The sequence below is a fragment of the Danio rerio genome, chromosome 6 (assembly GCF_052040795.2).
Source record: "Danio rerio strain M-AB ecotype USA chromosome 6, GRCz13ab, whole genome shotgun sequence".
Classification (NCBI taxonomy): Eukaryota; Metazoa; Chordata; class Actinopteri; order Cypriniformes; family Danionidae; genus Danio; species Danio rerio.
In genome coordinates, this window is record NC_141026.1 from 31,955,001 (window position 1) to 31,972,387 (window position 17,387).

The 17,387-nt window shown below is 33.2% G+C and overlaps 2 protein-coding genes across 3 annotated transcripts in view; both read left to right on the forward strand.

The window, feature by feature from the left end:
- pde6d (phosphodiesterase 6D, cGMP-specific, rod, delta) overlaps nt 1–8,887 on the forward strand; it is a 12,519-nt gene extending 3,632 nt beyond the window's left edge. The window contains 4 exon segments of the mRNA NM_001002708.1: nt 6,345–6,433; nt 6,665–6,790; nt 8,178–8,283; nt 8,378–8,887. Coding sequence (NP_001002708.1) covers nt 6,345–6,433; nt 6,665–6,790; nt 8,178–8,283; nt 8,378–8,459 — 403 coding nt within the window. The 3' untranslated portion in view covers nt 8,460–8,887.
- Nucleotides 8,888–10,018: 1,131 nt separating this feature from the next.
- phb2b (prohibitin 2b) lies at nt 10,019–17,170 on the forward strand. Of its 2 annotated transcripts, none has more exon segments than NM_001002681.2 (10): nt 10,019–10,083; nt 10,898–11,027; nt 11,915–11,999; nt 12,106–12,185; nt 12,990–13,174; nt 15,296–15,425; nt 15,508–15,611; nt 16,095–16,172; nt 16,441–16,517; nt 16,675–17,170. In NM_001002681.2, coding segments are annotated over 10 exon segments (912 nt in total). In that variant the 5' UTR covers nt 10,019–10,062; the 3' UTR covers nt 16,697–17,170.
- The last annotated feature ends 217 nt before the right edge of the window (nt 17,171–17,387 follow it).

Below are 17,387 nucleotides of genomic sequence, written 5' to 3' on the forward strand. Positions count from 1 at the left end.
CGGGATGTAGAACTTGAAAATATTGGGTTATGTAATATAGCTATTGTAATTAAATAACTTTTCTACTGAAGAAAGTAAAGGAAATTATTACTTTTAGTTTTTAGGTTATTGAATTACAGTTACTGTATTGGACCCGATTAACCCATGCCTTTTTGCTCTGGGGACCCCACTCAATGTTTCTACTGCACAACTCCCCTTACTGTAATATACATTTTACTGGACTGTCTTGCTCATAATGATTCCAGAAGGCTTTTTTTATTAACTCTCTCTTAAATGAACTCTTAGTGACATTTTTAGCAAAGTGACACCAGGAAAAAAAAATCAACACAAAAAATTATTACAAAATTCTAATTTAATTTATGTATTTGTTTGTTGTTTTTAATTGTTTATTTATTTTTTAAATGTTGCTGCCATGAAAACAGTCTTGGTTACTGACATGTCATTAAATAAAAAATACATTACATTTGAATTACAGTTACTTTTAATGCACTTGCCTTACATACTACATAAATTCAACAGTTTTCTGTATAAATTAATTCAGAGAATCTGAGGAGTATTTTTTGTGATTAAAATATATTTTGCATAATTAATCAACTTTTTGACTAAAGTTTCCATTTATGAATAAATTTGCATACATTTAAGAAACATTTGATTCAGAAATTTATGAAAATATAAATTCAGAAAAGCAGAGTAATTGAACTGAAGAAGGTTTGATTTGTCTGACAATTACTGAAAGATAAAATGTCTTATATAAAGAAATGAAATATGTTGTCAATAATTAGGCATGTTTTGATTTAATTTGATTTATTTATTTTCGAACAAAAATATCATACATAAAATATCATTAACAAAAAATAAATTTCAACATGGTCAAAAATGGAGTGGGATGAAGCACAAGCTAAAAATATTAATTAAGATTTTAAGTGTTTTATTTTTAAAAATGATACTAAAAGATAACATTTTTCTTACATTTAAAGAATCAAAAGAGTTTAATTTGTAGTATCTATGCATTGAGATTCATAGTAGTTTTAAGCAGTATTTAATCAAGTAATTAAAGTATGTAATGGGTAAATCAGTTACTTTTCAGACAAAGTAATTAGGAAAGAAATTTAATTACAATTTTAAACATATAATTACTTTTTGATGCAACTCAACACTGGATTATAAATCTTTTACTTTTCATAAGTATGCTAAAATAATTTTTAAAGTGCATTAATATTTTAAAGTGCATTGTTATTTTATTATTATTATTATTATGATTTGGAAATTAAATTGGCTGAATGTGAATCCTGGATCATGTTGTTGCCCCAAATTAATTAAAAGTATTTTAATGCATCAAATTAGTTTCATATAAGTCTTAATATAAGTCTTAAGATTAGTATAAATATATACTATTAAATTAATATGTTGTGAAAATCAATTTTTCAGTTGTGTTTCATTGTCATTTAGCACAACAAATAAATCTATGTAAAACTGAAATGGCGTACTTGAGCTGTGCTGATCAAAGTAAGTGGAACAACAGTTGATTATTTCTTAGAATTTATTAGAAAAAAACTGCTATAAATTGGTAACTTGTTAATTCGAAATATAGTGAAGAAACAAATAAGTTGTGAAGTAAAGTAAGTTACTTTTTTGGGGGGCGGGTGGTTGCATTCTCTAATCATTCATATATACAGCTTGTCATGTGTCTGTTTATGTCATTAAATTATTCTTGTCCATATGTATGTATGTATGTATATTTTTGTTAGCATGGAGGATTTTGATGATCAGCTTAATTCAACACTAGAATAACTTGGGGATTTGCATTTGTTAAAGAGCATTTATTTGTTATTAATGCTTGAAGGATGGATTAGGATTAGTGATACATGATGTAGCAATCTTGTGTCTCTTCCTGAGTGAGATCTCATTGGGATTGGTAACCAAGACCTGTGCTGTGCACCTGTAATGACACATGCAGTCTTGTGTGAGTGCTTTACCAGCCTGACAGATTCTTAAAGGTGCTCCGGAGTTGAAAAGGTCAGATGTCACTGACACTGAGCACAGGGCATTCTGACAAACCGTTGTTTAGCAGACAAATCAGGCTGTTTTTATACTTCAAGTGTTGTCAGTAATATTTGGTCAGGTACTTTTAGATGCCATTTAATTTAAAAGAATAAATCTCCCATTACATCTTTCTAAAGGTCAGTTCAAACCAAGAATGTTGACTATGAAGGTAGCAATTTCTGTGTTGGGATCCACAGTCTTGCACTTTGAATGCTTCAGGTCTTTATAGTTGAATGGATACTCACTTTTTTATTAATATTTTAACTAACTAGTTTTATTCTTATCTGCTAAACCAAAAAAAAAAACTATTATAGTAGTGCTGTGAGCTTATCTTCATTGTTATAGTTATCATCCTTGATGTGAGCAGGCCTTTAAATTCATAACACTCTTTTCTCTGTGGAACACATAAATATTTGTAACAGGATACAATAAATGAAGTTGCTCTTTTCAATACAGTGAAACAGGTGGATTCATCTGTTAAACCAGATATTCAGAGAAAGAGCCAGATTTAGCAGGCTTTTACACAACACCACTTTTAACTACTACAGCATTTTGAGGGCCTGAAATAATAACTTGTGAAAACGAGTTTTGAAGGATCACTGCTTTTTTTTTTTTTTTTTAAATAAGAAAACTTAAAAAGTTTATTTTTTACCATTTTTGAACCCATTCAGCCAATCTCCAGAAATTAATTTCACTATAAATCATTTAATCAAATTTACCCTTCTGTAGCATGTGCCAAAACCAACAGAAAGTTTCTATTTTCTAAACTGATATGACTAGAAAGTACACCTTCATTCTGGTGTAACAATGTAATAATAAATAACTTTGATGCTGTCCCATGGACTCTCTGGAATGAGATTATAGTTCCTAGCCATATCAGCCTAGAAAATACCAACTTTTCATTTTCCTTATGTCTTACCATACAATGTATCTACAATAGAGCCAAAAACTTTTTGGAATATTTGAGCCAGATGCCAATGGTCTAATCTGATTCAATGACCTATGCAGAGCTAAGCTAAAAGTGCTCCTGCCAGACTCTGAGATTAGCTGAATGGGTTAAAAAAATGGTAAAACAGAACTGTTTAACTCCAGAGAAGCTTGTTTTCCCTTTAAAGTGCAGATTGACATCAATATAGTCTCCATGTAAACCATAAAAATCTCAATGTTATAAAAAGAGTGATGTCATACAAATGTGTATACTTGTTCAGTAGTTGACAATAGGGCTGTGAGATTTGGAGAAAATATCTAATCTGTTTGTTTCATTGTGAGCACTCATAGTTCGATTGCGTAATTCTGATTGGGCAGAACCCATGTTTGCTCACTCAATCAGCTAGTAAGACTGTCACACACGGCAGTCACGCATTTGCTCTGGGTGGGGGAAATTATATAATATACATTTCATATCGCAGCCTCTTGCAAATTTCAAATTGCGATTCGATTTTTATTAATTGCACAGCCCTAGTTGACAACCATAACAACAGTGGCAGATTATAGGACTGCACCCAAATTTGCATACTCTCTTGATTATGTGTTTACTTTGAATTCAAATTATTTCACAAACACCCCAATATATATAATATACAAATGTGTATAACATAAAATAAATGTACATAGTGTGCATAGTATGAATGTAATATGTACATACTATGTTCTATTTTTTCTTTTTTCCCAAAGTCAGATATAATTTATTTGTCCCTTACTGTTTTTCACCTGCTGAATTTATTGTCATGCCCACCTTATTCTGCATTATGGAAGCAAGCTGTTTTCTGTGGTTGCGTTAGTATTTACAAATTGCTTGCCTATGGGAAAACCACTAGGAATAACAAGTGGCAGTGAATAGTCAAACTATTTACTCTATAAAAAAAAAAAAAAAATATATATATATATATATATATATATATATATATATATATATATAAAGAAAATACCAGTTAACATATTCGGTCAACATCTTCCAGTTAACATCTTGCATAACAAGCTGTTTTTTAAAAGCTACAAATCAATGGTAGTGGGTGCAACCAAAGTGTACAGGCAGGCAGGCGTGCAGTTTTTCTTTCTAAAGTGACATCTCCAACTGCTAGCCTGGCATTTTAGTTGTTTTGTGAAATTGTGGGACAGGGATTTTGACAGCATTTCTTTTTTTATGCTGAACTTTAATGAAAAGGGGGGTGGGGGACTTTTAGTACAGCCTTTAAGCATGTCTATGTCTTGTAAAAGTGCCCTTAACAAACAAATCAAGTTTGCCTGAGACCACAAAGACGAAAGAAGGATCAGTGTGCACCAACATTACTAAGGCAAATGGTTTTAACAGTTGAAAACTAAAATATTTCAACAATATATCTGATCTCTTTCTAATAAAATAAACATAAGTGTTAAAGAGACTCTTAAACTTGATAATCAAAATGTTACAAAGTGTGTTCAATGGTAAAGCGTAAATACTGAACAATCAAAGCAAACTTTAAGGTGTAAATAATAATGATATAGTAACCTCAAATTCTGTAAACAAAACAAATTATGATAATCAAATCTGAGCTTTCAAGTAAAGGAACCAGCCATCATTATTCAAATACATATTGCAACATTACAAATCCTGAAGTTGGATGACTACATTACTACTGCTAAACTATCTTTCAGATTGGGTGCTAATGGCTGGGATGCACAAGAAAATAAACCAAAAAGCCACTCTGGCAACATCCTCAAATCCTTTTTGTGCGTCTCCTCACAAAAATCTCCTCATTTTAGCGTATGTTGTTATTCTGACCTGTAGTGAAAAGTGTGAGCATGTGGTTTCCTTTTCTATTTTCAATGCGCTTTGCGCTCACGCTCCTCTGCTGTCTTTCTGCAAGTAGGTGACCCTCAACCATTTTCTCAGAGGATGATAAATGGACAAAACGTTGCTGCAGTTTATGGAGAAAAGTTAAAAGTTAAAAGTTTGGCTGCGTTTGGCTTGCTGTGTTTGTCTGAGGTAATTAGTCTGCTGTTATTACTGAAATGTGTATGTTCCATGTGAAGCAGATTGGTTAGTTCTACTTGCGTGAATTGTGGTGTGCTTGCAGCATTCGGAAAATGTTTTTCAACTACTGTAGGTGCGCCTGGATAATGTGCGTCACATGTGTATGTGCGCGGCACTTGTACAACATGTGCGTGTCACACTCCCTTTTGCATGTCGTGCAAGTCGCGCGCCTCCATTGGAAAGTGACAAACTTGCACCCTAAGCTTATTGGCATTGCTACCAAGGCGCACGCTCAGGAGCCACATTATAATACAACTTTATCGCTTCATACCAAAACTTCATATCAAACTTTTTTTGATCGATATTGACAATGCTGATTTTATCGCCCAGCCCTAGTGAAAGGTACAACTAGTGACTGTTTACAAATGAAAGAAAACCCGATGAAACAAGATCCATGACCAACTCAATCTACAAATAGTTAAAATTAACGTAGGGCCACTTAAAGCAGAGCAAAGCGGGTTAAGACATGCGTTTTTTGTTAAATAATGACGTTAAGAGCAGTAGATTGACAACCACAAAACTTTGTAAATTACTTCAGTACTTTGTCTCTTTTATTTTGCATCTGAAAGTGAAAGTCATACTTTATTCCATATTCAGTAAACATGCAGAAAAATAAGTAAATCCTTAAAAAATAAGTAAAAATAAGTAAATCCCAAGTAAATCCTGGCAGATAGTATTTAAATTATTTTTTTAATAATGATAAAATTGGTTGAATCAGCTGTTGGTGAATCTGGTCATTAGTGTGTTCTTTAGACCCAATCCCAATTCTATTTTTGTACCCCTACCCCATCCCCTTGGCCCTTGAAACAAGGTGAAGGTGTATTCTGGGAAATTTTTCATACCGCTTGTTTTCGAGTGTGGTTCTGTAAAATCTCCATTTGAATGGGTATTTAGCCCTTTCCCTTAGCCCAACGCCTTCACAGGAATTGAAACACCCCTACCCCTTCACGTGACTGCGCAAAACGAGGGGTAATGGAAAGGGCTAAGGGTTAGAATTGGGATTGAGCCTAGTGGTCTTTATTAGTGTTTGTGAACTTATGTAATAGACATTTTTTAGTTAATTTTCTTTTTGAACTGTTAAACAATCTACTGAACATCTGTTCTTGTGTAAAAGAAAGTTTTGAATGGACACAAAGTAAACTTTCATTTTCCTGAGCTGTGAACCCATGATTCGGATTATGTTGTATTATTTATCTCTCATTGACACCATGGGAATTTGACCAGATTCCATTTTGGATGTTGAAAGTTGAAATCAGAAGATATTGAACATGCCTTGACTTGCCTTCAGAAACTGGATGAATCTTCGAGATGCTGAGACAGGGAAGGTTCTCTGGCAGGGGACCGAAGACCTCTCTCTTCCTGGGGTAGAACATGAAGGTTTGTGGTTCTCAGCATTACCTTGCATTAAAGATTTAAACTGTTGACTAGACTAGGCTACGCCAGTTCTTCTCTTATGTCCACTACTTCACAGCTATTTAGTGATGTCAGTGTGAGGTCAAGAGCGGATCGCTTTCACTTCTTTTTCTCATTGTGTGAGTTCTGAGTTTAGTAGAGAATGTGCCATGTCTGCTTACTAACGGACCTGAATTTGTTTTGTTTTTTTTACAGCTCGAGTTCCTAAGAAGATCCTCAAATGTAAAGCTGTCTCCAGAGAGCTGAATTTCTCTTCAGTAGAAAAACTGGAAAAATTCCGACTGGAGCAGAAAGTTTTCTTTAAAGGCCAGTGCCTAGAAGGTTGTTCAGAAAATCTTTTCTTGAACTTTTTGATAATGAATAGCAGTAATGGTTCAGATAAATTCTTGCAAGATGTCTTTGGTTCCTTTGAAGGTCCTGTGAAACGCTTTGAAATATGCATATGGATGTTTGACTTAATATTAACCGAAACATGAAGAGAGGGTGGGACATAGTGTAGCTCCTCCCCTTAAAATAAACACTATTGGCTGTTTTTTTTAATCACCTCCCTGCCAGTGGTTGAGCTCAAGTGCATCAAATGAAAGCAAATGAGAGGCGTCTTGATGGGGGTGGGGCATGACGGATACTAGAGAGCATTTGATTGGTAAAGATATAGGGAGAAACTGTAGTATGAGCTGACGTGGAAAAAAACGTTGATCCACTTAGGAGGAAGTGACGAACTACAAGCTTTACATGTTTGTATCAATTTTATATCTTTTAAACGTGAATTTTATAACCATTTTGGAGCACACTAGATTATAGATATGTTAAAAAACTAGTAATACTGATGTCTGTGATACTAACATCTAAGGGCATACTTACACTATGTACAGTTGCCTTGAACCTGGCCGAAGCACGCTTGTCCGCCCAATGCTGCAATCTGCATTTACATATTAATGTACAGTAATTTTCAGGGTTTTATTGAATTAGTACATTAAAGGGTTCATCTGAAAAAAAAAAAGAAAATTCTGTCATCGTATACTTGCCCTTGACTTCCAAACTAGTTTGAGGGTTGGTGTTCCCCTCTAACTTTTTGGTTCAACAAAAAAACAAAACCTTAAACTTGTTTAGAACAAGTCAAGGTAAATTATGACAGTTTTCATTTTTTAGTGAACTATCATCAAGTCAATATGGAAGTCTGTTACCTGTATGGGATAAACAATAAACTAAATAAAACAATAATAAAACAAATAACATGTGAATGTTCTGAGATTTTTTTTATTTTTAGGCTAAAATTGTGAAATACAAAGTTGCAATTCTGAGAAATAGTTGCATTTCTGCAATCTCTAATTTATGAATTCAGAAAAATTAGGTCAAAATTGCAAGATGACAACTCTGAATTGTAAAATAAAAAGGTTAGAAGATAGAGGTGTAAATGTACAATGAATTGTGAGAAGTCATATTTACAAAATCATATGAACTCTTATTTTAAAACAAAATGTTAGATATAAACTCAGAAATGTCTCAGATATTGCCAGAAAATTAAAAATGTGTTATATATACACAATACAATATACATTTTTTTATTTATTTGCTGCTTGTTCAAACTACTTATGAGTTGAAACGCTAAATTATTATTTTGGGAGAAAACTTTTTTCAGTCCACCTAAATCTACAGTGTATAACAATGTGTTGAAAGTAACATGCATACACTTTTGTGTCTGTTTCAGAGTGGTTTTTTGAGTTTGGCTTTGTGATTCCTAATTCAACAAACACATGGCAGTCTTTGATAGAAGCCGCACCAGAGTCACAGATGATGCCTGCAAATGTCTTAACGTAAGAATTTTCTTTTTAAAATTCAGTGTATGCTACTGATATAATATAATTTAATCAAAGTTGATCTGTAATAATCATGGCTTTTCTCTTGCAGTGGTAATGTTGTTATAGAGACCAAGTTTTTTGATGACGACCTTCATGTCAGCACATCCCGGGTACGACTCTTCTATGTCTGAGACATGGTACCTTTCTTCCTCTTTTTTTTCTTTTTTTTTTTTTTTTACTGTCACTCCGGAGGATGGACCCATCACTACAAGAGAGGAGATGCTCGTCATATTGAGTATTTCTTCTAAGATGCTGTAAAAACGGCATGAAAGGGATTATTTCAATAAAACCCAGTTTTGACACAAACGGTCACACCAGTTTTATGGCAGAAAAAGACTTGTACATAAGAGCTCTCATGCTCATGACTACCTGGTTGTGTAAAATACCTGTTTGTATATGTTCTTTTTCTTCTTCTATAATTCAATCCTGCAATGTACACTGCTTCCTTTTCAGCTCTTTTTAAAAGGTTTTCTCCCAGTCTGTGGTCATTCATGGTCTTTTTTTTTAGTTAAACTGTAAGATAGGCTGTGTTTTAAAAATAAATGATGTAATTAATTAAAATATTGATATTGATGTTCTTTTACAGTTTTGCTTGAATGCGTTTCTTGGCAGAATGAGTGATCTTATAGAGAATTGTTGCCACACATTGTATGTATATGTCATCTATAACATTACAAACATACGTGGAATATGAACAGATTAGAAACGGTTCAAAAGTTTTCAACACATTTTGTTCATTTTGCTTTTATGTCAATGCCATTGTTAATCTCAAGGAATATTTTGAAAGTGTATATTGTTTAATGAAATATAATGTAATACACTTATATTTATCGTCACCCTCTTTATGGTTGACATTAGTTTACATCAAATTTGTTTTTTGTTTTTTTTTTTTGTTTTTTTTTTTTGAGTCTCTGGGAAGGTTTGGAGTAAAATAAAAAAACAATAAAAAATATATTTTTAAAACAATTATTGAAGTAACAAATAAATGAACACCATGACAAATATTAAAAAGTTAACATAAAATAAAATAATGTTATATTTTGAAATTTATTTGATTAATACAAATAATAGTTTAAGTAATAATACAAATTTACTTAATAAAATAATGTAAAATAAGCAAGTGAATATATTAGGATATATAATTGGGCTGCATGGTGGTTCAGCAAAAGCACAAACGCCTTACAGCAAGAAGGTGTCTGAGTCAATCCCGGGCTAGGTCAGTTGGCATTTCTGTGTGGAGTATGTTCTCCTCGTGTTCACAAGCGTTTTCTCCGGGTGCTCCGCTTTCCCTCACAAGTCCAAAAACGTGGTATAGGTGAATTGAATAAGCTAAGTTCCATATGTGTGTGAATGAGGGTGTATGGGTGTTTCCCAGTGAGGGGTTGCAGCTGGATGGGCATTAGCTGCGTAAAAAAAACATGCTGGAAAAGTTCATTACGCAGTGGCAACCCCAGATAGATAAAGGGACTAAGCCGAAAAGAAAATGAAAGAAATAATTTTTTTTAAACTAATAGAAAATGAATGTGTTTCCCCAGTAGTTCTAAAAAGGTTCTTTATATAGGACACTATATAGATGCATTTACATTTCAGAATAGGGGTCCTCAAACGAGAATAATCGTGTTTGGAAGTCCGTGTAAGATTAAAAACACTTCCTTAAAATATACTTCATTACCCAGAATTCTTTCCGGTCAAAGCGGAAGTTGTTCATGACGACCTTGAGTGGCGCTTGCAAGCATGGCGAATAAAGAGCCTAGCGTAAGTACCGGTGTCTATTTTTTAACACATTTACTTAAGAATTATAAAATGATATTGGTGGTCGTTGATGCAAATAACTTTTTTACAATATGCCATATTCTGTTTACAGAAGTCTAAACAGCAAGAGTTACACATGTACAGTACATGACCAGTAGTCTTGTCCTGCTGTCATACATTAAGCACATTTATAACGTTCACGTTACATGCTATGTGCCTTACTCTTAAATTAGATAACTACAGTTAAACTACATGGTCTTAAATGAAGGTGTAGAGTTACGATCGATTTTAATTCATGCAGGTTTGTATGAAGAATTGGTCACGGCACATTATGCGCTTTTGTTGTCTGTGTCAGACAGAATGTCAGCTCATAAAGTAATTTCTCAGACATTGCTTATTATTAAATTTTAATACATCCAACTTGAAGATTAAACTAAAACATATAAGCTAGACATGAAGAAGTATACACATTAAGCATCAGTGGATGGCGCCATCGTCTCATTTAACACTTTGACAACGTTATTCTGTGAAGATGATGTGGTATGTAACGTTAATATGACAAAATAGTAGTAATTTATAGTAAATGCTGTGTGTCTTTGTATAGCTATATAAATAAATTACTCAATGTTTTAGTTTTTTTCCAACTACAGGCTAGGTTATACTACAAAACCCCATAGTTTACGATAGTAAAAAATAAGTATACCACAGTATTTGTTACAGTTTATTAGTTGACTACTTAATAGTATATTTCAAAAACATACTCATTGTTATATGACCTTTCCACGGGAATAAATGTGTGTATTTTGTTGTCTTGCAGAGGTTCCTTCAGAACCTGAGAGATTTGATGGGACGCATATCCTCAGGTTCGAGGGGCGCTGGAATCGGACTAAAGTTATTAATTGGAGCAGGTGCACTCGCTTATGGAGTTAGAGAAGCCACTTATACAGGTACATTACTATGGTATAGTAGTACATTAGTTAGAACTGGAGCTCAGTGACTATATTGTACACTACCACTCAGCAGTCTGGGATCAGTAACAAGGCTTGACATTAAGCTGTATGCTTGTGTGCATGTCCTTCAGAAAAATAAATCACTTCACTTGTCTAAGTTAAAAAAAAAAAGTGAATTATTATCACTTTGTTATAGAATCATTATTTTCATTAGTGTTCTGAATCGTTTCTTAAATAGCCCTGTAAAATTGATTTCTGAAGTATTTTTGTCTATTTAAAAAAATCATTAAATAACAACCTTAGTATATGTATGGAAAAATTAGTATGCACTAATAGTAAATTCACAAACCTTGAGTCATGAATTCAATTAATGCAATTAAATGAATCTTTTTCACTGCAGTAAAATTAGGGTAAAACGGCTGTTTAGATGTATTGACTGTTTAATGAAGCTGCAATGGAGTCTATTTACATTGTCAAATTACACAGGCTTAAATAACTTCATGAGCTTAAATAAATGACCTAAATTGACAGTAAATCCATGTAAGGTGTTACAAAAGATTTGCTTTAAATAAATGCTGTTCTTTAAAACATTTGAGGAATTTAACAGTTTCCTAGAAATAGAGGGATTTCTGATAAATCATGTGTCAGAAAAGTAGTATTTGCAGTAAAAAATAAATAAATTTTTAAATATAGAAAAAAGTAAAACATTTACTTTAAGTGGTAATCTCACAGTATCACTGTTTTACTGATTTTTGATCATAAATCTAAAAATTATTTTGAAAATATTACACATCTTAGAACCCCCAAACTTTTGAACTAGTGTAAAATTTTTGAAATAAGAGTTTTACTTGTGTAATCATTGACAAACCTGTTCTTATGTGTAGTGGAGGGTGGCCAACGAGCAATTATCTTTAACAGAATTGGAGGGGTCCAGTTAGATACCGTCCTCACTGAGGGTCTCCACTTCAGGTAACCCTTTCAACTGATAGCCTTCTGTACAAAATCCCATGTTTAGTTTCACCATAAAATAGTAAAGTTGTAACTAAATTGTTTCTGATTTGCATTCTTCTAATAGGATACCATGGTTTCAGTATCCAATCATATATGATATCCGAGCCAGACCAAGAAAAATATCATCTCTAACAGGAAGCAAAGGTAACATTTTGTCTGTGTTTTGCTGTCTTTTGAACACTGTATTTTTATTATTGCAGCAGCTTGTATTGTGCTTTTTTGTTTAAGGCATGGAACATCAAGGATTTCTATAGTTAGTCATTTTACTTCCCATTTATCATAATGTAACTTTTCTATACTCTGTTTTAGCACATTGTTTCATGCCCATTGTTATGGTTAGGCTATTTTTAACTGCCTTTTCTTTCCCTGCTTGTCAAACAGCAATAAGTCAAATGCAGTTAACAGCTCAAAGTCTTAACTTTTTAAAGTCCCATTGGTAATACAGATCAAAAGGTGTTAGCTTGTGTAATGTAGCTAGAATGTTAGCTAGCTAGTTATTACATAATATGTTGTTTTTGTAGCATAACTGGTCACTGACATAATTGAAAAAGGCCAACCATTCAGGGGTTAAGATTAATCATAGTATTTTAAATCAATGTTATAGTCTAATTAAAAGCATTGAACACTCCCTTAAATTAAAATCAATCTAACCTCCAGTCCTGCTTTGTTTGGGGCTTTAGTACTGTATCCTAAACAGATGTGATGTGACAACACGACATTATTTCCATTTGAAGCATTATTTGTCCTAAGTAACCAACTGTTAAACTTAATTTTGTACTAAATCTTAGCTTTGAGTCAATAGATTCAAAATACTATCTTTTCCTTTATTATAGGTCATGGAAATTCAGGGAATTTGACATTGGGCTTAGTGTACAAACCCTGTGTAGTTTTTGTGTATGTAGTTCAAGGTCTTGAGTTGTAAGTTTCATGTATATGTAATGTTTTCAGACCTGCAGATGGTAAACATTGCATTGCGCGTGTTGTCACGACCTTTGGCTTCCAACCTGCCCATCATGTACCAGCAGCTGGGGCAGGACTATGATGAGCGCGTGCTGCCGTCCATTGTAAACGAAGTTCTGAAGAGCGTGGTTGCCAAATTCAACGCCTCCCAACTAATTACGCAAAGAGCCCAAGTTAGTATTCTCTCACAGTCTGTTTCTTATTTTTCAAAGGCTTCTACAAATTAATGTTGTTGTTTTTTCTAGAAAATTGTGTGCAGCTGATTGTGATCCAGTTATATGTGTAAAGTGTAGTGTGGATTTAGTTATTTGGGGGGCCCTAAGCAATTCTAGCCATTGGGGCCCATAAGTCCTAATATGCACTCTTTTTATTTTTTATTTTTATTTTTGCAATCTTCTTTCCTACATTTGTGCATAGTCATCCATTGGAGTTAAGCAGCGCTGTGTCTGGTCAGTACCTGAATGGAAGACCAAATGGCAAAGCTAGGTTGCTGCTATAAGGTGTTAGTGATGTCAGCAGGGGCTATCCAACCTGCGATCTGTGTGGGTCCTAATGCCGCAATATAGTGAAGGGGAAACTTTACTGTCAGTTAGCACCGTCTTTCAGATGAGGCGTTTAAACCAAGTGCCTGACTCTCTATGGTCATTGAAAATCCCAGGATATCCTTCGAAAAGAGTAGTGGTGTCACCCCGATATCCTGGCCAAATTTGTAGACTGGCTTCTGTCAATAAGGGCCTCTTAGCCATCCTTATATCGTAATTGGCTTCATCACTCTTTCTCCTCCGCCAATAAGCTGGTGTGTGGTCTGGCGCAAAAATGGCTGCCGTCGCGTCATCCAGGTGGATGCTGCAGACTGGTGGTGGATGAGGAGATCCCCCACAACATCTGTAAAACGCTTTGAGTACCCAGAAAAGCGTCATATAAATGTAAGGAATTATTATTTGTACCTTAATGCAGTTTCTACATTTTAAATGATTTGTTTCCCAAAACTGTTTTAACAACTGAACTGTTTTAAAAACGAAATCTTCATCTGGTTTTAGTCTTCAGGATGTCATTTTCAACGCTAAACCGTTTCACAGTTGAAAAATTAATTTTAAAAAGAGAACTAGAATTACAAACTGACACTGGCAATAATAATAGATGCCCGATTGGATGAGTTTTTGAGTAAGGGGATTACTGCAACTTTAATTTTGGGGGGGAAAAAAGATAATTCTAGTGTGTGATTACACTATCAAAATGCTGCATATTGTGAAAGACTATACATTCAACGGTCTGTGTAAAAAAATAAATATAATTTGCAATTAATTCACACTGTGTCAATTGCATTGTTGAAAAAAGCATATATTTGCAGTCACATTGATGCTGAAGTCACATTTACAAATAATATGAATTATGTAAGTGTTTTTAAGTGCTACTAAAAAAAGTTATTGTGATATTTTATGTCAGATTTGCTTTATACAAACTTGCTATTCTGAAAGAGATCAAGGAAGAAGTCAGAATTCTGTGGGAAAAAAAGTTGCAATTGCAAGATATAAAGTAAGCATTGTGGCATTTTGTGTTATTATCCCAATTCGAGAAAAATATTTCAAATTTTGAGATTAAAAAATTTCTATTTTTCAGAAATAAAGTCAGAATTGTGAGAGATAAAGTATAGATTCCTGTTACTGAGATTTACCTTAACTTGAGTGTTAATGACATGTCAGTGGATGGATTGCATTAACTCACAATTATAGAAAAGATTGTACTATTTTTGGGATGATTTTAGTAAACAAGAAATCTCCATTTTATTAGAGGCAGACAACGCAAGCATAGTTTCTGAGTCACTTTATTTTTAGTATTATGTACAAAGACATACAAAGTGACAATTAGGACTTTATAACACGCAATTGTGACTTTTTATCGCAGAATTCAGACTTTTTCTTTCAATTGATAGTTTATTTCATGCTGTTCTGACTTTATTTCTCAGATTTGTTAGATTTCAGTTCTGCAATTTCAAGTTTACATCTCACAATTCTGAGAAACATTTTTTATTTCTTATTCAATGACAGAAACCAACTTCCATAAAAAAGAAAACCAGTCAAAAGTCTTGAAAATAAAAGCAAAACATTTATAAACAATATAAAACTGTATCTTAGTTCACCAAGTTTCCCTCTCTCCAAAACAAATGCATTAAATTGAGTAGTATTTTGGAGAAAAATCCAGTGAAAAATAAAGTGTTAGATTCTGAAAACAGCCTAATTTATTTATCCAGCCTAAAATTGATAATATTCTTAATCCTGATTGTTTTTTTGCAGGTCTCCCTGCTCATCCGACGGGAGCTCTTTGAACGTGCTAAAGACTTCAACATTATTCTGGATGATGTGGCCATCACAGAGCTGAGCTTCAGCAGGGAGTACACAGCAGCTGTGGAGGCTAAACAAGTTGGTTAGTAAGATTTGGTTCTTCTGTGCTGCTGCACAAATTATGTTCAAATAATTAGTTATTAAAAGTGTGCATGGTCTTCCAGCCCAGCAGGAGGCACAAAGAGCTCAGTTCTTTGTAGAGAAAGCTAAACAAGAACAGAAGCAGAAGATTATCCAAGCTGAAGGAGAAGCTCAGGCAGCCAAAATGGTATTTCCTTTATATTTAGAATTATTTATCGTTTGTCAAGAACTCACAGGTCCAAATACTTATTTTACATAAGTATTAAAATATATAAATATAAATATAAAAATATAAAAGCCATCTATTATTTATTATTATTATTTCATATTTTCTTAATGTGATATAAACATTGTATTGCTAATATAATTTTTGTATATTATTATGACTATTTTTAAATAATATTTTATATTGTTGTATTTAAATAATATGCAATAATATTATATAATGTATAAAACAAACTAAACATTATGAAACATTATTTTAACAAAATAAAAAACTAAACATTTTTTTATTTAAAATGTTATATTGTTAGAGATTGCTTTATTATTATTATTATTTTATTAGTATTTTTCTATAAAATTAATAATATTATATATCATCGAATCTTTTTCAAAAATGTTGTATAAGAAATTGTTTATGTATTTGTTTATGATCTGATCCACTTCACAGTTAGGGGAGGCTGTCACAAAGAACCCTGGATACCTGAAACTAAGAAGAATCAGAGCAGCACAGAACATTGCCAAAACGGTACAGTGTTATTATTTACTTTTTTTCACAACGTGGCTTTTTGTTTACTCATTATTTTTAATGAGCTTTCCTGATGTAAACGGTACGCTTTGGAAAAAGGTGTGTTTTTCACCCATGTAAATATTTGATGTACACTAGTGGTTCTGCCAAGGTTCAGCTGGTCTTGGATGGCTTTTTTGGCATAACATTATTTGTCTTATTCTTGGAATAAGATGAATGTTACGTTGTTCTTTCTGAAAGGCCTGACCAGATGAAGGTTGTTTTACAGGTGGCCGCTTCACAGAACAAGGTGTACCTGAGTGCTGATAGTTTGGTTATGAATCTACAGGATGACTCTTTTAACAAGTAAGAACTGTAAAGTCCTTACACAACTTCCTATATGACAGGCAGTTAAGATTTTACCAGTAGTAAAATAATACATGCCTAATCGAAAAATAAACGTGTAATTAATGGCATTGTGTAAAAATATAGTTGATGTTGACTATCTTTTTTTGGATTGCAGATTGTCGCTCGGAAAGAAGTAACTCATTCTTAAGGCTCACTCAAATCATCCAAGGTTCTAATACAAGTAAGCATGTGTCCTTTGAGGTGGCATTCTCTGATTGGATCACAAATGGAGATGTCAGTCTGAGAAGACTCGTTAATTATCTAATGGTGTCGTTCTGGCTTATTGGTTAATTTTGACACCAAAGTTTGCTGATTACAGAGACACTGAAGATTTGTGTTATTCGGCACAATGAATGAAGACTCTAATGTAAAAGATACTTCTTCTTTTTTTTTTTTTCAACGTTGATTGTTGTAACAAAACAAATGTTTAAAGAATTCAGTAGACCAACTTATGGCTTACTTGAAAGTATCATCCATAATATAATACATACAGTTGTTTATGCAAGACAAAGACATAAGAATAAAAACCTTACCATGTCATATTTTATTTCATGTTTGATAAGTGACTTGGTGTTCAAATTAAACTAGAATATATGGATGCTATGAAACACACTTTCTTTTGCAGTTTCACTTATATATTTCTTGACATTTTCTTATAAAACTGTTTTAGTGGGGTCTGGAGATAATATATAGTCCTATAATTGTGTTACATGAAGCAATACATTGTTATTGTTGCTGTAATCATTTTCTTTAGTAAGATTTGGCAACTTATGCTTCACGTCAGGCATGTCCAAACTCGGTCCTGGAGGGCCAGTGTCCTGCAAAGTT